We start from the raw sequence: 20,393 nt of genomic DNA on the forward strand, positions 1-20,393 counted from the left end.
CATCATAAACTAGAACCAGTTAGGCAGCTCATACATTTTATCTGGGCATTTGGTTCAAGTTATCAACTCCCTTCATAAACGTCAGTCTTGCCTGGTTTTTGGTGGTCCTGTGTTGACAGGAATGTCAATAAAGGTGACTGAGGAGGTGATGGGAAACAACTGAGTCTCCATTGGGTCCACACAGTGAGAGACATCACCTCCTCCACAATCCAGTGCCCAGGAGACAGGATGTAGCTACAAATGGTCAAAGTGAGATTCTTGATTTTCATGACTTACAATATGAATGGGAGTTTAGACATATGGTGACCAACAGTTCCTCTTGAATTGAGAAAGCAAATTACACTGTGTATTGCAACGAGTATACAACTGATACACACCTGACTTGCAAAGCCTGTATATCCCTTTGAGGTATGCCTTCTACCACGCCAGTGATTACACTCCAAACATGGATATGCTGGTGGGATGGAACCCTTTGACATGAACTTATGGTATCTTCCATAGTTGTGCTTGAGTTATGTGTCACAACTGGAATTTAAATTTTGTGTGTAACATGTAGTCGGAATAAAAATAAGAAGTGTTAGTAACATAAAAGTATAGAAAACATAAATTATTGTTAACAAATGATTGATCTCATGACACAAATATACATGAACTGTACAAAAAGAAAACATGCATGAACTGTTACACTGGACCATCTACTTACAGGATATGTTCACCCAGTCTGTCATAATTAGAGGATCTGGGTTTCCACTCTTTGCCACATTTGTGGCTGTAATCAAAGCAGCCTGTAGATAAGTAACAGTCTCTCTAAAGAAAAAAAACATGGTATTTTACCCAGCACAAAAACATATATCACACATGAACTCATGTTGAGCAACTGACCTCAGGAGACTACACTGAGTCAGATTGTGTTGGCTGACAGGTAGCAGACATCCTGATGTGGAATTCTCCCCAAACAGAACTGGTTTAGTCTCAGCCGTGGCACAGAGGCCATCACTCACTGTTAGCCAGATCAGAAATTGGTGTTGTCTTTTAGACAACTTGTTTTGATTGAAATATGCATGAATTACTATTATGCTACATACAGTCAGCCAGTAATCAACAAGATTTAGTGGGTTGTACCTGGTTTCCAAAGATTGATTGACGTCCTCTGTACTGAGCCTGTGTTATTGTCCAAAGTGTCCACAATTCCAGCAATAACAGGCCTTCCCACCTGATAACCTGTCGTTTAAAGTGTCTGTATGTTACCCTCTGTAATAGGCACAGTTTATTTCCACAGCTGTTCTCAGAACAAAGTATCTTATCTTGCTCTCACCTGGGTTCCCTGAGTTGGGCTCACCAATGAATTCTCCATTTAGAAACACGGCAGAATACCTTGTAGTTATGGAAACTGTTCGGAAGACAGAAGATAAGAAATGAGCCCAAACTATTTCAAACGTATCTATCAACTATGACCGGTGATCAGCAAAACAATGGCCAGTGTTATTGGCACTTACCACTGCTATTAAACGTGATAGTCCCAACAGTGTGAGTCAGTGTGATACTTGTGATGCCATTTCCTTTCCAGTAGAATTTGTAATCCAGCGCTAAGGTCACGTTCTCACAGACTAGCTCCTCATCTGTAGAGATATATTAACATGTTTCAAAATTAAGGTTAATTGTCAGTTTAAGTTGTTTTAGTAAAGATATGTTGTAATCTCAGTACCTGAAGAGGCATCTGTGCTTGAAATAAACTGGCTTGTGTCAATGGCCACGTCATCAATTACATCCACTATAACATCACCTAGAATACATAAATTATAATAATAAATTTAATTTGTAATGCACTTTATATTTGCAAAAATCAAAAAGTGCTACATGGTAAAAAAGTAAGTGATAAAATAAAACACATGGAGAGCATGAAAATAAAAAATAAAAAATAAACAAAAACAATGTAGAAAAGGCCAAGAGATCAGTCAAAAGCTCTCCTAAAAAGGTGGGTTTTAAGGCCACGTTTAAAATCATCCACAGTCTGTGGTGTCCTCAGGTGGTCAGGGAGAGCATTCCACAGTCTGGGAACCGCTGAGCAGAAAGCCCGATCTCCCATAGTACGGAGCTTTGTCCTGGGAGGTTTCAGGAGATAACCTGAGGCAGATCGGAGGGTCCGGGTAGAGGTCTGTGGGGTGAGAAGTTCCTTGAGGTGGGGGGGGCTTCACCGTGGATGCACTGATGGGTAAGGAGGGAGACCTTGTACTCAATCCTGAGAGACACAGGAAGCCAGTGGAGAGATTTGAGGATGGGGGTGATGTGGTCGTGTTTGCGCACCCTCAACAGGATCCTAGCAGCGCTGTTCTGGATGTACTGTAGCTTTTGAAGGCTTTTCTCAGGGATCCCAGTGAGGAGCGCATTGCAGTAGTCCAGCCTGGAGGAGACAAAAGCGTGGACAAGCTTTTCCGCATCAGCTGGAGTGAGAGTGGGACGGAGTTTAGCGATGTTCCTGAAGTGGAAGAAGGAGGTCTTGCAGAGATGTTTTATGTGAGCCTCAAAGGCCAGATGAGAGTCAATTTTAACACCCAGGTTAGTGGCTGATGTAGAAAGTGGAATATTTTGGCCAGAGAGGTTGATGCTGGTAATGGCAGATGACCGAACCTGGTGTGGAGTGCCGACTAAGATGGCTTCATTCATTGGAGCTGTTTAGCTGCAGAAAGTTTTGCTGCAACCACACCTTTACCTCCTCCAGGCAGGTGGTCAGAGTGGATGATGGCAGGGCAGCAGAGGGGGTTGGGTGAGTCCTGAGGTAGAGTTGAGTGTCATTAGCATAGCAGTGGAATGAGATTCCATGTCGGCTGATGACATGGCCAAGGGGGAGCATGTAGAGGATAAACAAGGTGGGGCCAAGCACTGAGCATCAAATAAATAGATTATTTAAAGACACATAGATTCAAAGAGCTCTAGAACATATAAAAGCACTGCTACAGAACGTTTAAAGGTAAAACATACCCCCTTGCCCATTCTTCACTTTAGTCCTCAAATTTGTTGGTAGTGTCTGTAAGGGAGAACCAGTTGGACAGGAGCGTAGCAGAAATACACAGTTGACTTTGAAATTTCTCAAAAATGCTACAGGAGCACTGTTTACACACCGTCCGAGCACTTTCTGGGGAACAGAATTATACAAAGCATTAGGTGTTACAGCTCAGTAAACACATATACTGCTAAATATAGTCTGTATGTAAAACTGTATTAAAAAACAAAATACACACAACTAACCTGGGGAACAGTGAAGTACTGGTCATTCATTAAGAAAATGGGACTTCCTTGTACATAAACACTACCTGGCACTGGAGCTGACAAAACTGGCCTTTGGAAGGATGGGCCAGCTTTAGAGGCGCTAGACATGTTAAAAGGCAAAAGATCAATGATGAAAACATGACACAAAAACATAAAAAAGAAACACATGATCATTAAAAAAATATATATATTTAATCCTTTCTCACATTGTGTTTCCCTGGTAAAAGAGCCCAAGGTAAGGGTTGTTTTCAGGTGGAGAAGTGACACATAAAAATGGAAACCAATCTGGGGAGTTTTCAAAGGACTGCACAGAGCACTGATAATCTGGAGCAGGAGAGACCTGTCCACCAAAGGGCCCCGGGAGACAGTGGGACACAAACAGCTTCAATTCTTCAACGGAACAGTCCTGTTAGAGAGAAAGACAAATATTTCATTGTTAAATAATACAGAACAAGGGCGACCGGAGAGCTCAGTTGGTAGAGCAGGCGCCCATATGTAGAGGTTTAGTCCTCGACGCAGAGGGCACAGGTTTGACTCCGACCTGCGGCCCTTTGCTGCATGTCATTCCCCCCTCTCTCTCCCCTTTCATTTCTTTAGCTGTCCTGTCAATAAATAATAATCTCAATCTTTAAAATAAATAAATAAAACAAAATAAAATAAAACAAAACAGAAGAAACACATTTGTCTAACATGCAATGTTCTCTTGTTAAAAGAATGTAATAGAGTGAGAAATGTAAATACCTTGTCACAGCAGCAGCGTACATCACAGGCTCTAAATGTGAGGTCACAGGGACAAGAGCCCAGTGGTTGGTACACTTGGTTTGGAATGACTGTTTTATTATCTGAAACAGATAGGAGATTTATAAAAAAGAATCTGACACTCCCTATGAAGGCCCATTATGATGAAATAAGAATCGTTTGAATTACCTGATCCAGCATTAGCAGGAACCAACACAGCGTGTATCTTGGCCTGGATCAACAGGGATGCCTGAGGTTTACTGCCCACACAGGCAGACACCTGAAGGGTCTCCAGGACACACAGTGGCTTTAGACAGCAGTTTGTGTCATCCTCATTCCTACCACACAGACGCAGACTTTTATTCAGGCTCAGCTGAATCCGAACTGCAGTCTGGGGCACAAAATGAAACAAACATGAGGCATGAAGAAAAAGGGATGTTAACACAATACTATCAGCTCTATTAAATTAATTTAGTTTTTTTATTAGATTAAGCCTTGACGGTCTCTCATTCAAACATTATTTTTAATATTATCTGTAAAATATAATGGAAATGATCACTGTAAGATTGGTTTCCTACCTTTCCCACATGCTCCCTTGTGAGCACCCACTGTGTTACCTCGGCTTCACATGATGGAGATCCAATGCTTCCTGTAAAAGAAAACAAACCATCACCAACCACCAAATCTGTCTAAAATGACAGCAGACTACACAATCACAATGTAGCCACATCGCTGCCTTCCTTCTCTCTTTTAGTAAGCTACTACACTGGAGAATGGTATAGTCTGGCAACTTATTATTTCCGAACTCTATCATTTCAATAATAAAAAAAACATGGCAATCTCCTAAAACACAAGCCCCATGCAAGGAGATTGACGCAGTTAAAGGCAGACATCGTTTTATCTTTTACCTGTTGTATTAGATGGAGATACTGTCCTCAGATTCAAAGAGATGTCGGATGTGTTTCCGAGCAGAAGCGCAGTGACCACTGGTCCAGCTGCAGTGAGACGGGACGGCTGGAAAACTGGTCAACATAACGGTAACATTTCTGTTTAATGTTACTGAAAACTGGTCAACATAACGGTAACATTTCTGTTTAATGTTAATGAAAACTGGTCAACATAACGGTAACATTTCTGTTTAATGTTAATGAAAACTGGTCAACATAACGGTAACATTTCTGTTTAATGTTACTGAAAACTGGTCAACATAACGGTAACATTTCTGTTTAAGGTTACTGAAAACTGGTCAACATAACGGTAACATTTTTGTTTAATGTTACTGAAAACTGGTCAACATAACGGTAACATTTCTGTTTAATGTTACTGAAAACTGGTCAACATAACGGTAACATTTCTGTTTAAGGTTACTGAAAACTGGTCAACATAACGGTAACATTTGTTTAAGGTTACTGAAAACTGGTCAACATAACGGTAACATTTGTTTAAGGTTACTGAAAACTGGTCAACATAACGGTAACATTTTTGTTAGGTTACTGAAAACTGGTCAACATAACGGTAACATTTCGGTTTAAGGTTACTGAAAACTGGTCAACATAACGGTAACATTTCTGTTTAAGGTTCCTGCCTCACATGTTTACTAGCTTCATAACATTATTTAATGAGTAATTCAACTGACGCTTGTAACCCATGTTGTCTTCACAGTCGTCCATAACTTGTCATTTCGGGTCAAAATAGACTAGATTCTTTTTCTGGCTTTTGGCGCTTTTTTTAAATGTTTTGTCCTTCTTTTCAAAACTTTTTAAAAAAAATTCATGGTCAATATTAACCTAATAAGATGACATTATACCTCATTTTTTAGTTTGACAAAAAAGCAGATATTATGAATTATATTGACTAAGATCAGAGGATGTTGAGTGAATCACAGACTGATTTATGTTAATGTTTGGTCAGGACGCTGTTTGAAACCATTTAAACAGCTTTCTTTTTCAAATGCCATGAAATTAACAAAAATTCAATGGAAGTAATCATTAATCTTACCCGCGAACAACATTTATGGATGGATGTACATACGTTTTAAGGGTTCATACGTCGTACATATGCATCCAAGTTATTTTGTGTCAATTTGGTTGTTAAGAAACCCATATTTCTGATGTAAAAAAAACTGTGAAAACGGGTCAAAGTTGACCCGAGGACAACACAAGTGCTAACCTTAGCACGGTGGTCTATTAACTAGCTAACGTTCTTGCTAGCTAGCTCTTGGCTAGTTCTTTAGCTAGCGTTAAACTGTGATCATAGCTAACGGTAGCGTTTTAAATGTTAAAGTCTTACCGACAACGTTTTGAGGGTGAGCCAAGGAAATGAACAGTAAAACACATGTGAGCTGGCGTGAAATAGATACTTGGTAAAATAATATATTATCCTCGTTAGCCATTTGGTTTACTTCAGATTATAAAGTCGACATATTTGTAAACTGTAAGTGATGTCTTGGCAACGCAGATTTTAAACGAATCACAGCTTTATACATTTTTCTTCTGGGGAAAAAATATACTTAATTGCACAATAGCGACCTCATCTGGCCTGGAATGGGAGATGAAAAAAAAACATGTTTCTACGAGTTGTCCTCATGTCATGTTAAAGTCATATTATTGGCAAGTGTCAATTCAAGCTGTCATTATCAATTCAATATTATTTATAGAATTATACATGTAATTGCTCCTATCTAGGTTTGCATGTATTTTAAAACCTTTTCAAACACATTTTAATTTGAAAAAAATATCCTGGCTCTAGGTGGCAGCATGTCGCTGTGATTCTACACTGACCGCTGGTCTAAGAACAGTAGAATAAGAGTTGCATCACGTGACCTAAGTGCCAGCGTGCTGTTGGCTGCTATTCCCTGTCTCGGACAAATGTGTAGTTTGTACAGTGGCGTTAATAAAACACAATGTTGTCGTTTGAAGATTTGATGACAAGTCTGCAAGACTGTGTGCTCACCGAGGATCAAGAATCTGAAAATGTCAGCCAAACATTAAGGCTCTTTTTTGACAAACTATCAGAATCCTCCAGGTTGGTAGCCTACTTATAAGTTAACCTCAGCATGTTTGAGAACTAAGTATTTGTCACATTTTTAAATAACCTGTGATAATGACTGAATAGTTCTGCTTGCATGAACAGGAGTAGTGTGAAAAGATGTAAGGAGCGCTGCTTAGAGGAGGCTGTCCAGCTGCTGCGACAGATTTCAGAGGCTCAGCTTCATGTTTTAGAGGAGAGTCGTTTCCTGCTTCTTGTCAGACTCCTCATCTCCATGCAACTGCAGATGCCCAACATCTCCACTGCCTGTCGTAAAGTGGACCAGGTCAGCCCTGCAGTATGTCTGTTCACCGTACAATGCTGGAAACAAAATGGAATCTCATTGAATATTTTATTGACTTATTGACATTTATATGTGCTCGACAGATGTTGCAACATTTGGCAAAGGTGGACCACCCGATGGTTTTTAGAGAAACCCATCACTGTTTGCAATCTATAGTCCATACTGACCAGGTACGGAGCCCTTACTACACTTGTGTTTGTCATATATTTGCCCAAAGGCACTGCACATCACTTTTACCTCATCTTTTTTTTTTAGATATTGTCTTTTGAGGATCTGCAGAGAGGTTGGTGCAGGCTAAAGACAATGTGTTATTACAAGGTCACTAATTTCATATGCAAGTTTTTCTTCGTCTTACTGTTGTTTTTACCTTTTTTAGCTTGTATGTTCCTGGAAGACAGCATTGTTGGTCGTGAGGTGTGGCGAGAGTCGTTCCTGTCTTTTCTGAATAAAATGTCAGAGTTATTCCCGGTTGTATTGCAACAAGAATCCCTGAGAGACGGGCCACTGTGTTACATTGCTGTCAAGGTACATGAAGAGCAGTGTGCTTTACGAACCAGTCCAATGCAAATGTGTTGTGTTACTGACCTAAGAACTGCGATCTCTGCAGGTGTGTTTGCAAATTTTCCAGCTTTTGTCCAGTGACGTGGCTCCTCTAGTGTGGGACAAGGAGCACATGGGCACGGCAGTGCAGAACATCCTGCAGGCTCTTATGGACATAATACTTGGACAGGTGTCTTATTAATTCATCAGTACTGAGTCACTTATTCAAAAGATAGCTTTCTTTTCGTCTCATCAGTCAGTGTGTCCCGTCTTACAGTGTTGCAACAGGGACACTCGTCTTTTGGCCGGCACTGCTGTGGCCATGCTGATCAACACAGCATCAGAGAGCAGAGCTGGAGAAGCTGCTGCCTGGAGTCTGCTACAGATCTCTCACTTAGGTAAGTTACCACCAACACTGCTGGACAAATGTGGGTTACAATGTAAACATATTTCTTTCTCTGTTAAACTATGTCCAAAAAAGCATGAAGCTGCACATACTACAATCTAAAACTGAGTATGAATGCCTAGAGATTCCTCTTATTCCGGATCCCTGTTATGTCTCAGAGCCCTGGCTGCTGACTGTTGGGGCTCTCCAGGCACAGTGCTGCCCTACAGGGAAGGACGGAGTGGACAGGCTGGCTGTGAGCAGGGGCCTCCTGACATGCTGTCGACCTCACATCTTGCTCAGTTCACATTTGGATGCCACCGAAGTAAATCTAGTTTAAACTCATGTTGAAAACATGTTTAATGTTTGTTGTGCTTGCTTTCATTACCAAATCCATCATTTCAGATGTGCTTACTGCTGAAAGGTTTGTTTCCTCTGGTCTATGCTTTGTGTGAGGAGAAGCTGGATTGTCACTACTTTGCCTTTGAAGGTGGGTAATGTCCAGGTTGCTTATTCATATGCTTAAATGGCAATATCACCTGTTCAAACATGGCATGTTGTTGCAGCATTAACACTGTGGCTGAAGAAAGTTAAAGAATGCCTGGCTGATATCTGGAAGATGACGGGAGTTCGCCTTCTGTCTGTCGACCGCAGCCTACAGCAAGAACTTATTCACATCATCTGGACCAATGCAGAAAGTCCAGTGAGTCAGCCGTGCTCTGAGCCATGTCTCATAGTGGACCTCATTTAAAGAAGTCTTGCTGCCAGGATTGTTCATTGACTGTGTTACTGTGACTTGGCAGGTGGAAGGTGTGACAGAGTTTGTGCGCATTGCCTTTTGTCTGCTGCTGGACCTCTATGAGATGGACTGTGAGCAGTTTTGTGACACAGAGAAGACTCTTTATTTTACTCTACTTGAGCGAATTATCAAACTACCTTGTGAAGCCAAAGGCAAATATCATCGCCTTTCTGCCCTGCTGCCGTATCTGGGTACTGACATGGTGAGGATGAAGGGGTATTAAGGTGTTAGCATTGGAATCAGTAGTGCTCATGATAACTTAACATTTATTTAATCCATCAGGTGCTGGATCAATATGCTGAATTGCCCAATCATCTCCTGAAGTGCTTGTCAACCAATCACCTGTCACCATGTGGATCGGAGCTTTACAAGTGTCTGATCCAGCAGCAGAGACGAGAATTATGTGGAGGCTCACTGAAATCCGCTTCCCACACTGAGCTGGATCTGGCCAATCAGTGGGCGAGACGTTGGCGGCCCGTCCTTTATAAGGCGCTGACGTCTAATGTGACTCTTCTACAAAACAATAGCTCAACACACTTATTACCCAGCACCTTTCACGTCTTCCCCTCTGCTGTGGATCCTCTACTGGCCTCTCTGGACTCATCAGCCCCTGGGCACCTCCACGCCTGGGCCTGCATCATGAGCGCCTATCGAGCCACGACTGGAGCCTCTCCCTGGGCTCTGCAGGGTAGCTCAACCGTTGAAACCCTCCAACTTGCTCTAGGATCCGTGGATGACAAAGTCCGTCTCGCTGCTCTCAACCTACTCTGCTGCAGCCCAAAGACCAAAGACACTCCAACCGCTGAGGAGATGTCACTAATGAGGATGTTTATTCCTCAGAACCTGAACTGTGAGTCCTCACCTTTTCGCCAACATTTTCATGCCGGAGTAAAGAGGTTTCTGGTTCGTATCAGAGACGGCTGCTTGGCACATGTCAGTGGACTAAAGGGCAAAAAGAAAGGAGATGGTAAAAACTCAGAGAGGGAACAGGACATACTGGAGCAGGGAATAGGTGAGATAACTGACAGCTTCTGTTTTATATCACAACAATAGACTGTTGTACTGCTGTAAAGCCTGATACACATTTATCACACTGTATATTGGGGTTTCTTATGAACATTATATGTCTATACGGAATGTTTCAACTGAAGGTATACATCTATGTGTTCCTTTTCTAAGGAATCTAAATCTAAATTACAACTCAGGACAGGGATAACAGATGAGGACACTTGGCATCCAACCTTTTTGTATATCATATAGGGTTTGTGGAATGGTTGGGCCAGATCCCATACAGCTATCTGGCACCAGGACACAGTTATCAGAGGAAGAAGACTGCGTTGCTGTTGCTGTCTGCCGTGCTGGAGACCTGCACAGACACCTGGAGGCCAGACAAAAAGAAGGGACAACCTCCAGGTAAGTTTGGAAAACCAGTGATTGGAAAATAGCCAGACAAATGTGTTGCGTAATTCCTGTCAAAGGTAACTATGTGTTTTTTTTAATGATTTTGACTTGGAATTTAAATGAGCTTTGTGTTTTTAGCGAATATGGGGTCTCTTATTAACTGCGCCAGACAAAGAGCACAGTGGGATTTCGTCTGCAGGACAAAACAGCTGGTCCTCATCAGCTGTTTAGAAGATTCTACAAATGAGGTAGAGTTGCCTTAAAGCATTAGGGCGTAACTTTTTTAAATTAATGAACGTCCGTTTCATTCAAGCCATTGCCACATAAGTTAATACAAAGCTAATTAAGATGATCAGCTCCACAAAACTTTCTCAGTATGGCTATATGTTCAGAAGATTGTGTCTTTTGGCGACTTTCTCACTCAGAAACTCGAGTGAAAATAATTACCTATTCTGAAGAGTCCATTTTGTTGTTTTTAATCCTCTTCATTTTTAACTTTTTCTTCTGTGTTTTATCTGTTTTTATTTTTAACTTTTTCTTCTGTGTTTTATCTGTTTTTATTTTTTAACTGTTTTTAACAGTTTTTGAACAGTTTTTGTGTAAAGCACTTTACTTTGCCCTGTTGCTGAAATGTGCTATACAAATAAAGCCATTTCTTAGAATTCCTCATACGGGAGACAGGAACTACGCGCTATAGCTTTAACTGGCATCATTATCTGTTATATTGTTCAAATCAAAGATTGAAGTTGAATCATATTTTGAGAGAATAGATAAGTTTGTTTTTTTTCTTTTACAGATTCGGGAGCTCTCAGCTGGGTTATTGTTGAGGTTTTTCCCACCAAGTTTTCCAGATGACATCGCTGCAGTGCTGCTCACGCGAACCAAACAGCTTCTGTGCAGTCCTCGGGTGCAGGAGGCTCAGATGGGAGCACTGATGATGAAAGTCCTCTTTCAGAAGTAAGCCTTGACTCCTACATAACCTCGTTCGGCATTATGCCTGCTTTAGATGAAAATTATAATAAGTTGGTCTACGTGTAGATCACAAGACCAGCCTGCGGACAGCAAGTTGAGCAGTAACATAACTGTCAGTGGTGGAAGTCACCCAAAGGCCTCCTGCATGGTCAGATTCCTGGTGAAGGAGCTGGAGGAGCACTATCTGACAGCCAAGGCTGACATGATGCTTGCTGCCAGAACCAAGCCTATACACGGTGAGATCTACAACACTGATTTCTACCATAAATGAGCTTTAGCCCTAGAAATGTTGTTCAGTGCTTTAAATCCTCTCATCACTTATACTCCAGCTGTTCTAAGTGCCCTCCAGAAGTGTTTCCTTGATGCCCCCTGCAGTGTGTCAGACACCCTTGACCACAGTTTGACCGTTGAGATCCTGGTCCTGCTGGAGAATATGTCTCTGCTGCTGTTGGGTGTTCTGTATGGAGACCGGGATGCTTGTGCCACTGAAAAGGGTAATGGAGCGATCTACAGAAACAATAATGATATGTGGATGAAGTACAGTACATTTCAGATTTACACACACACACACACACACACACACCACACACAGTAAATCACTCTCTTCTGTCTTAGATGCCCCCCCTTCTTTTTGTGATATGGGAAATGCCATCAGCTCTCTGATAGCCCAAGAGTCTGGAGGAGGCCGGGGGGGTGAAGAGGAGTGTGTCCTGCTATCTGAGGAGCACAGCCTCGTTCTCACCTGCTGCTGGGTCTCCCTCAAGGTAAAACAGAACCAGATGCATAATGGGATACTTCATTCAACATTTAGGAAGATGGCAGGAATCTGACACTGTATTCTTTTCTCAAAATTTTTGCTTTCATGGTTTCTCATCAGGAAATAGGAATCTTCTTAGGCTCTCTGGTGGAGAAAGTTCTCACTGAATCCAAATCCAGCAAGTGCCTCTTAACAAAAGAGGATCTAACAAGAGCATCAAACGTGTTCAAAAACATTCTTCTCAAATGTCGTCACTGGGTAAGTTTTATGAATCCACTTAGTATTAAGTCACCTCCGCTCTCATGTAACTTTCTGAATGACATATTTCTGTTCACCAGGGGGCAGTAGAGGGATGCTGTGCAGGTTTTACCAAGTTCTGTGCCTCTTTATTGAGCAACAATGATCCAGAGCTTAGGGATATCCCGGCCCACATGCTGAAAGAAGTGAGCTTGTATGTCATTTTTATGAATAACTTGAGATGTTAAACTATGGCTTACAGATAAATTTCCCTCCCTGTCTCTTTTATAGGGATTGCAGGTTGTGCGGTCCCCTCGATCTACCTCTGTGACCCGGCGGGCTGCAGGGTTGCCTATGCTCATCCTGTGCGTTGTGTCAGCAGAAGAGGCCAGTAAAGCAAGACCACTGTTAGCCCACAGTATGCAAATCTTACTGGAGACAGCCAAAACCCCTCTACCCGAGGACTGGGACCAAACACTGGACCTGCCACAGGTTTGTACACAGCAACAAGAATAAGGATATTAGTCTTTGGAACCACAAAGACAGATGTAGTCACATAATTGTCCTTTCCTTTGCAGGTGTGTGCGGTTCACACTCTGCAGGCCCTGGTTCGTGGTTCTGGTCTGGGAGTAGCTGTTCTTCACTTTGCTCCTGCTGTAGCCATCTTGTCACTCTCTCTACTCAGTTCTCCCTGCTGGGCCATGAGGAATGCTGCTCTGCAACTTTACAGTACGTTTTGGGCCGTATTTGTAATATGATGGGCTAGAGCTTATCGATTGATCTTCCCATTATTTTCTTGAGTAATAGGTTAATTGTTTAGTCTATAAATGGCAGAAAATAAGAAAAACTGCCCAACGTAATTTGTATGTTGTATGTATGTATGACCAACAGTCCAAGACCCAAATAATCCGTCATTATTAATTCAGATAATCAATTTAGGATCATAGAAGACAAAAAATCTAGCAAATACTCACATTTTAAGTGCTGAAACCAATGAATGTTTGCTTAAAAGATTATTGGAACAATAAAAGAAGATAAGATCTGTCCAGGGACAACGGATGAAAAATAGCCTTTTGGCTAATTCTGGTGCATTTACAGCAATGTTGATTAATGTACACTGTCCCTGTCAAATAAATTATTATTATTATTAAAAAACAATTAATTAATCGACTATTTGGTTCAGCTCTAATTATCACCCCTGATACTACAGTTATTAAAATCTGTTTCCAGGTTCTCTGTGCTCGCGAATGCTCGGCCAGCGGCCCAGCAGTGAAGAGGGTGGCCCCACCCAGCACTGCATGTCCCCGCTTTCCTTCTTCTTCCACTACCCTGGGCTGCAGCTCTTCCTCCTGGGCGAGCTGAGAGGGGCAGCACAAGCCCTCCAGGGCCCACCCAATGAGGCCAAGCTACACCTCCAACCTTCGCTCTTCCCTGTCCTGACTTTGTTGGCACAACTCCAGCCTGGTGTCCAAGACTTAACAGAGTGATTACTGTTTACTTATCACTAGACACTTTGGTCAGGTTAACTATTATTCATCAATCAGCAGTTGCTTTCATTCAGGCCTAAAGGATGTAGGTTTTTGTTAGCTCAGTATATTCAATGACTTGTTTACCTTTACTAGTGAAGAAGGAACTGAGATTTTTTTGGTGTTTTATTAGAATCAAAAGGAAGAGATTATTTGAGTTTAGTGGTGTGACTGAGGATCACTTGCTAAAGGAATATTATGACATTTTAGGGAAAAAAGCTCATTCACTTTCTGCCAAGAGTAAGACAAGAACCACTCTCATGTCTGTACAATATGTAGCTGGAGCCAGCGGATTGTCAGTTAGCTTACAAATAAAGGTTTAACTATGTCTTAACTAGGTTAGTATTATATACTGTATTCATACAGAGCATTGGGAAAGGACAAAGTTTTGTACATTTATGAATGTCCACACTGAATATTGTTTGACCGAATGTCTTCTCTGGTTTCCTTCTGCCAGAACCTTGTCAGACTTCCTGCCTCCTTTACTCCAGCTGTCTGCCAGTCCTATTTACAGTGTGAGAGTGATGGCCTCGAAGGCTTTGGTTGCCATGACTCCCCCCTCAGAGCACATGAACATCCTCATTAAACTGACGGCTCAATTGCCCAGTCCACAGGACCGCTGCTGTCACAACCGGCTCCACGGACAGCTGCTGCAGATCAAAGCTACTCTAAAGAGAGCTCTCTGCACGGTCAGGTGAGACTAAAAAGAGCTGTTTATTCATGCATCAGACGCTTACAGGCTTTTAAAATGCCCCGTGTATTCATTCATCAGACAGTGTCTTTGAAACCCCGCTGTGTTTCTGTTCCCAGTGCCCCTTCAGCTGACTTGTGTGAGGTGCTGCGCTGGGTGGATACCTCAATGTGGCTGGTGACCGAAGCTCAACGCTGCCCCCTAGTGAGGGCGGCCTACCTCGGAGTGGCAGACTCACTCAGAAAATTCTGCTGTGAGACCTACCTGTCAAAGCTCAGTGATACACTTGTGCATGACCTCCAGACACCTCAACAGGAGCTTCAGGTGTGTAACACCCATGTATAAAATATAGAAATTGTTATTTTTAGGCGGACATGTCAGCCTTTTATTGGTATAGTTATACATAAATAGGCGGGAGAAAGGGTAGAGAGTTGACATGCTGAAAAGGTCTGTGGCCCACAATTGAACCGGGGACGTTGCATTAACATAGTACTGGTCCTTAAGACCCTGAAACCTATTTTCTCAATCAGCATTTTACTAAAAGTAATGGATTCATATATGAACACAGCATTCTCTGCCAGCATTTAATCAATTTCGGTTATTTCACATGAGATATTTCTGTTTGTGTGGTTTTGTCTGTACTCTTCTCCCTAGTTTTTAGTAAACGGGGCTCTTTTAGACAAAACGTGACATTTTTTGTGCATAAACAAGGAGTTGGCAACATTTTAATCAAATTGTGACAACATTGACTTGTCCTCATGAAGCAGATTAGCTGAGTTACATTAAACTCATGACAAATACATTTTTAGAATGTTTTTTTCTGAACTTAAACTACTATACTAATACTTGAACTGTTGCTTTTCAAGAAGATGTATTGTTATATAGAAATGCTCAGTATCTTAAAGTCCCAAAAACTAGACTCAAAATCGTGAGTATTTCTCTAATACATTAAATATACAGTACATGACTTAAAAGTACCATCAAAGTAACAAACACATTGCGAGGTAATTCAGAAAAGAAATATCTAATTGTGACCCTTCGGGGCTCCGTACAAAACTGTTCTAACTTTGGCAGAAAATAGTGCATTCATGTAGGACTCCATCACTCATTGTAAGAAGCTCATTATGAAAATATATTTTCAGGAGCTTTTAACAACAAGGCTACCAGGATGCCCCAACAGATATTTAACGCTTTATCTATGTCACTTCCACAGGTCGGGTTGCCATCCTTCCATCAACAAGCCATTCACTTTCTGTGTGCAGATTTAAAGTGGGCTTGTCAAATCTGGGACAACTTCTCTGCAACGAGCCCAGATCTCAGGCTCTCATTGGTCACGTGGGTGGTGGATGGGCGGGGTTCACAGCAGACCGGCCTGAAAGAGGTGATCCAGAGGGTGTTGCAGGTGAGACATGATCTGCTCCGTACACTTAAGCATGAAGAAAACAACTTTTCCAAAAACCTGTTTAACAGCTCTCAGTCTAACGAACTTCTTACAGCACAATGGGAGGAAATTGGGGAAATATAAATACAAAGCCATCTAGCTGGAAATCTTTTTTCTCTCTGACAAGACAGGGTGTGTCTATAAGCTTTTATTATTGCTGTTCATGTAGGTCATGTAGCATGGTACGTTATCTAGACCACCCAGTTGTGCCTACCCATGTACAGTATATCCTGTGTTGTGATAGAGTGACCTCTCTTTAAGACAAGCTTGCTGAGATGTGACAGTGCATAGCTACAGATCGTGGGTAAAGATGTGTCCTAGTCATTTATTTTACAGCACTTGTTTACATTTATTACATCCTTTAGTTGGACTAGAGCACCCACTTTTCATGTATTTGTTCTACTATAATAATGGTGCAGTAAAACATGTTTTGCTGAGGAAAACCACTGAAATAATCTTAGTAAAGTGCTTGAGTTGTTTATATTTGCAAGAAACATAAATTCTTTACATTAGTGTAGGATGCAGGGATGTTTTCAGAGTTTACCTGGTTGGCATTTAAACGCACATTGATCATTTGACAAGTAGATTAAAAGACTATACTGATGCTCTCTATCTTAAGTCAAACCTGAGGGAGGCATTGTTGAGCCACAGTGTGGAGTACCGCAGGACCTACCTTGCAGCCCTGGTAGCAGTGATGGCCGGAGGCGATTCTACTTTACATCAACCTCTTCCTCAGTCGACCCCACTGGAGGAGCCAATTCTGTCTGAGTGTCTGGATTTGTTGCTTGGGGACCTGGAGGACCAGCGAGGAGGGCCGGAGTTTCTGTCGCAGGCTCTGTATGCTGCTAGTCTGCTGCTTTCCCAGGGTTCAGACACCAGGTTTTTACATGTTTTTTTTGCCATTTTTAGTTCAGTATAGAGTCAGATACTGTACTGGAACACTTCTACCTGCAGCTCTGACTTTCTTCTTATCTTTGTGTAAATTAGTCTAAAGATATCCGTGTTGCAGCGCTGGTGTAGCGTTTTGGAATGCCACCGGCCCCCAGACGCCCCCGAAGTGCTCAGGATGGCGTGTGCTGAAGCTCTGTGTGTGGCTGGAGTTCCTCTAATGAGCCGCAGCACTCTGCCTGCCATCATGACCAGGTGTGAAGGAAGTCAATTAAAGTTGTCCGGGAAGTGATATAGAAACAGGAATTTAAAATGTTGAATCTTTTGTGTTTAGGTCGATCAACACAGGCCTTTACTTGCTGCAGGACCAAAGCCAGCAGGTGAGGATGAAAGCGGCCTGTTTTACGTCCCTGCTGCACCATGCGAGAAAAGGAGAAAGCCAGAGGAGCGTCTACCTGATGCAGGTCAACCAGGCTCTGCCGCTCCTACTGGACCTGTTGCTGGAGGAATTCTGGGATACTCCTGGCACACTGGAGGTGCTGCTGTGTCACCTGCCTCAGCCTGACATCAGATCTGTGTTAAGAGAGGCCTCAGAGACAACGGGGTGTGTTACCTCACTGAGTCAATAAACATGAAGAAACCAAGCAATCTCAAATGAAGTAATGCTTAACTTTAATTATTGCTGTCTTATTCAGGTGTTCCAGCCTGTACGAACAGGATGAGGCCAATGTGTTTGCAGAGCCCGCTGTGATGTGTGCACATGTGTTGCCTTACCTGCTGCAGATGGCTGAAAAATCCTCTGAATCCTCGGCTGTGGCACAGAGCCTGAGTGCATGGGCAAAAGAAAGTGCTGCACAGGTGCTAGACAGCCTTCAAGTCTGCAAAGAGCTCCAGCCAGGTAGCACATTAGTCTGTCAGTCTGAATATACAGTAAGATGTTGTGGGATGAGCTGTGGCATATTCTAAATGGTATGTGTTACAATGTGAATATTTATTCTCTCTTTAGCTGAGACATTGACCATGGCCTGGCTGGCTCTCCTCATGGATCCTCGTTTCCACAGCACCCTGTGTGGCCTGTTCACCATGGGTGCCTTTCTCCTCCGGCTGTTGAAAACAACTGATGTGCAACACCTTTGTGATCCTTCAGCGCTGCACATGAGTTTACAGGAAGTTTGCAGTCTGCTCAGTCCAAACGGTGTCCACTTTCCCTCTGCTGTAACAGCTGCTGTGGCGGGAGAGCTGCCACAATGACGGAACCAGGGCCTTTTTCCATACACTCAGTGAGGAACAGCCTCTTGGTCGATGACGCCCAGGATGAAATTAGCTGCGGTTATTTCAAGAATGCTTATGACATCTACATGTGCAGCCTTAGTCTAGAGTCTCTGGATTTTTGTAAGTGGCTGCAGTTAGAGAAGAGATCCACTGGGCCATGTTCCTCATACAGTCTAGAGGCCTGTTTTTGCTACAGTTCTTCTAAATAAGAGTTTATAACATTGCATTTTCTAAAGCTGTATTCCATTTTTTTTTTTATAATAAAGCTTTTTTATGCAAAGGTACGGCCACTGGAATAGCTCCAGGTCTGCCTTTATGATCACCATCACTTAAGCAATATTGCTTATATATTCTTATTCCCAGAGCAGCGCTCCTGTCCTTTGTTGTTCTAAGTTGTTTTCCATGTCCATACATGTTTCCGGAGGTACAGTAGCAGCGCTCAGACTTATGCAGTGATGTAATGTGATAGCGTCTGCAGAAATTGGCTGCTCGGTGCCCAGCAGGGGAATATAATGACTGTTTTGATGCTCCATTAGAGACCTTCCGCCTGGATAAGTGTCCATTTTCCAACCACATGAGGGCTGAAGATGATTGACTAGATCAAATAGAGAGCTATCAGTTGCTTGGCAACAGACAACACACTAGAGCCGTCTTACATCACCAGATAGCCCACTGCTTTTATGTGAGATGTCTCAGTATTAGGCAGACACTGACGTGAATGACTTTGTACATGCTATGGTTGGCCATGTTAGGCTACGTATAAATAAATGTACATGGAACTTTTTTTTCTTGGCATAGTGTATTGTCAGAGGTGATTACATGTTTAAAATAATACAGTATCTAAACATTTTAATTTGATCTAATAGTAATAGTAGTAACAGTTGACTGTAAACCAGCATTTTTATTACTTCATTTATTCAAGGTGGAGTACACTGAGAGTAATACTATCTTTATCTGGAACGCCCTGATCACATTCACACAGTTACACTTTCACACCTGGAAGCTGCCCAGTACAACCACAGTCTGATCTGCTGGCCTGATGTGTGTGTCTGATGAGCCGTTCCATTGGAAAGGTTGAGGTTAGGGGCCTTGCTCAAAGGCATTATAGTGGCGGTAACACTTTTTACTTTTAATGCTTTTCAGATGTATCCTGCCAGTACGGGGATTGTACTGCCGACCTTCTGGTGACAAGCTTGCTTCTCTAAGGCCACAGCACCGACCCTTTAAAATAATGGGGGGCTTGAACTTTGCTCTACTTCCAGACAAAGGCAAGAAAAATGTGCTTGACGTCTTGTCAATATGCCGGAAAACAAGGGCAGAATTTTAATGAAAAGACAATCTTATCAGAATCTGCTTGAACAATGTGTGCAATAGTGTGTCTTATACCTCAACCTTGAAAACAAAGTTTGAGAAGTGAGTTTAAAAACAAGGTTGTGACTTTCCTGAAGGCAAAGTATGTATAAAACTGGAAAATGACCATCTGGAATCATAAAAGCCTTTGCTGTTGTTACGGAGAGTGTCTTGGCTCTCAGTAAGCGTGTGCGTGTGTGTGTGCGTGCGCACCATTTGAAGCATGCAAGAGTGTTTTCCCACTTAATGTTGGGTCTCAAGTAGCCAGTGGACCTTGGATCTTCACTCTTGCCAGAGCCAAAATACCAGAGTCAAGACTTTATTCTACAAATGGGATTATAGTAACAATGTAACTGCATTTAGATTTGTTTAAAGAACAATTTATGCTGAATATAATCAAGTATTGCAATAACATGTTTGTCCTTCATACTATCAATACTACTTAGTTTCATTTTCCAAAGCTTGAAATTCCTAAAAAAGAAAAGAAAAGAAAGCTTGAAATGCCCAATAAACAAAGGTGTGACAGATTTTAGCTAATGCTTTCTCTCCTGGCCAAAAGTCTGAAATCAAATTGACCGAATCAGTCTACTTCAGCTCAGTTTAGGTATTATGGAAGTCTATTTTTTGAAAAGTTAGTTATGATAAAACAAAAACGTCAAAAGGATTAGACAAAAACAAAATCTGTCAGATTGATAAAATTGTACATTTAAATGATATCTTCACCAGCTTCACTGAATGACTCGACATCAGCTCAGTTCAGGTAGTTATTGAAGTCCATTTCTGCCGGGAAATGGATTT

At 42.0% G+C, this 20,393-nt stretch overlaps 1 protein-coding gene across 1 annotated transcript; it reads left to right on the forward strand.

Moving 5' to 3' along the window:
• Positions 1-4,895: 4,895 nt before the first annotated feature.
• On the forward strand, positions 4,896-19,183 carry si:ch211-225b11.4 (thyroid adenoma-associated protein homolog). Its single transcript, XM_032515136.1, has 32 exons — positions 4,896-5,042; positions 6,924-7,029; positions 7,138-7,318; positions 7,420-7,506; positions 7,592-7,619; positions 7,713-7,861; positions 7,944-8,066; positions 8,154-8,274; positions 8,441-8,586; positions 8,667-8,751; positions 8,828-8,964; positions 9,065-9,262; positions 9,343-10,072; positions 10,321-10,473; positions 10,600-10,709; positions 11,258-11,418; positions 11,500-11,669; positions 11,763-11,927; positions 12,049-12,197; positions 12,311-12,448; positions 12,529-12,633; positions 12,719-12,919; positions 13,006-13,156; positions 13,658-13,910; positions 14,411-14,647; positions 14,764-14,968; positions 15,858-16,046; positions 16,705-16,964; positions 17,073-17,228; positions 17,308-17,577; positions 17,669-17,871; positions 17,980-19,183. Exons 1-32 carry the CDS (start codon positions 4,955-4,957, stop codon positions 18,222-18,224), a joined length of 5,700 nt encoding a protein of 1,899 aa, XP_032371027.1. The 5' UTR covers positions 4,896-4,954; the 3' UTR covers positions 18,225-19,183.
• Positions 19,184-20,393: the final 1,210 nt, after the last annotated feature.

This window comes from Etheostoma spectabile, chromosome 5 (genome assembly GCF_008692095.1).
Source record: "Etheostoma spectabile isolate EspeVRDwgs_2016 chromosome 5, UIUC_Espe_1.0, whole genome shotgun sequence".
Taxonomy (NCBI): domain Eukaryota; kingdom Metazoa; phylum Chordata; class Actinopteri; order Perciformes; family Percidae; genus Etheostoma; species Etheostoma spectabile.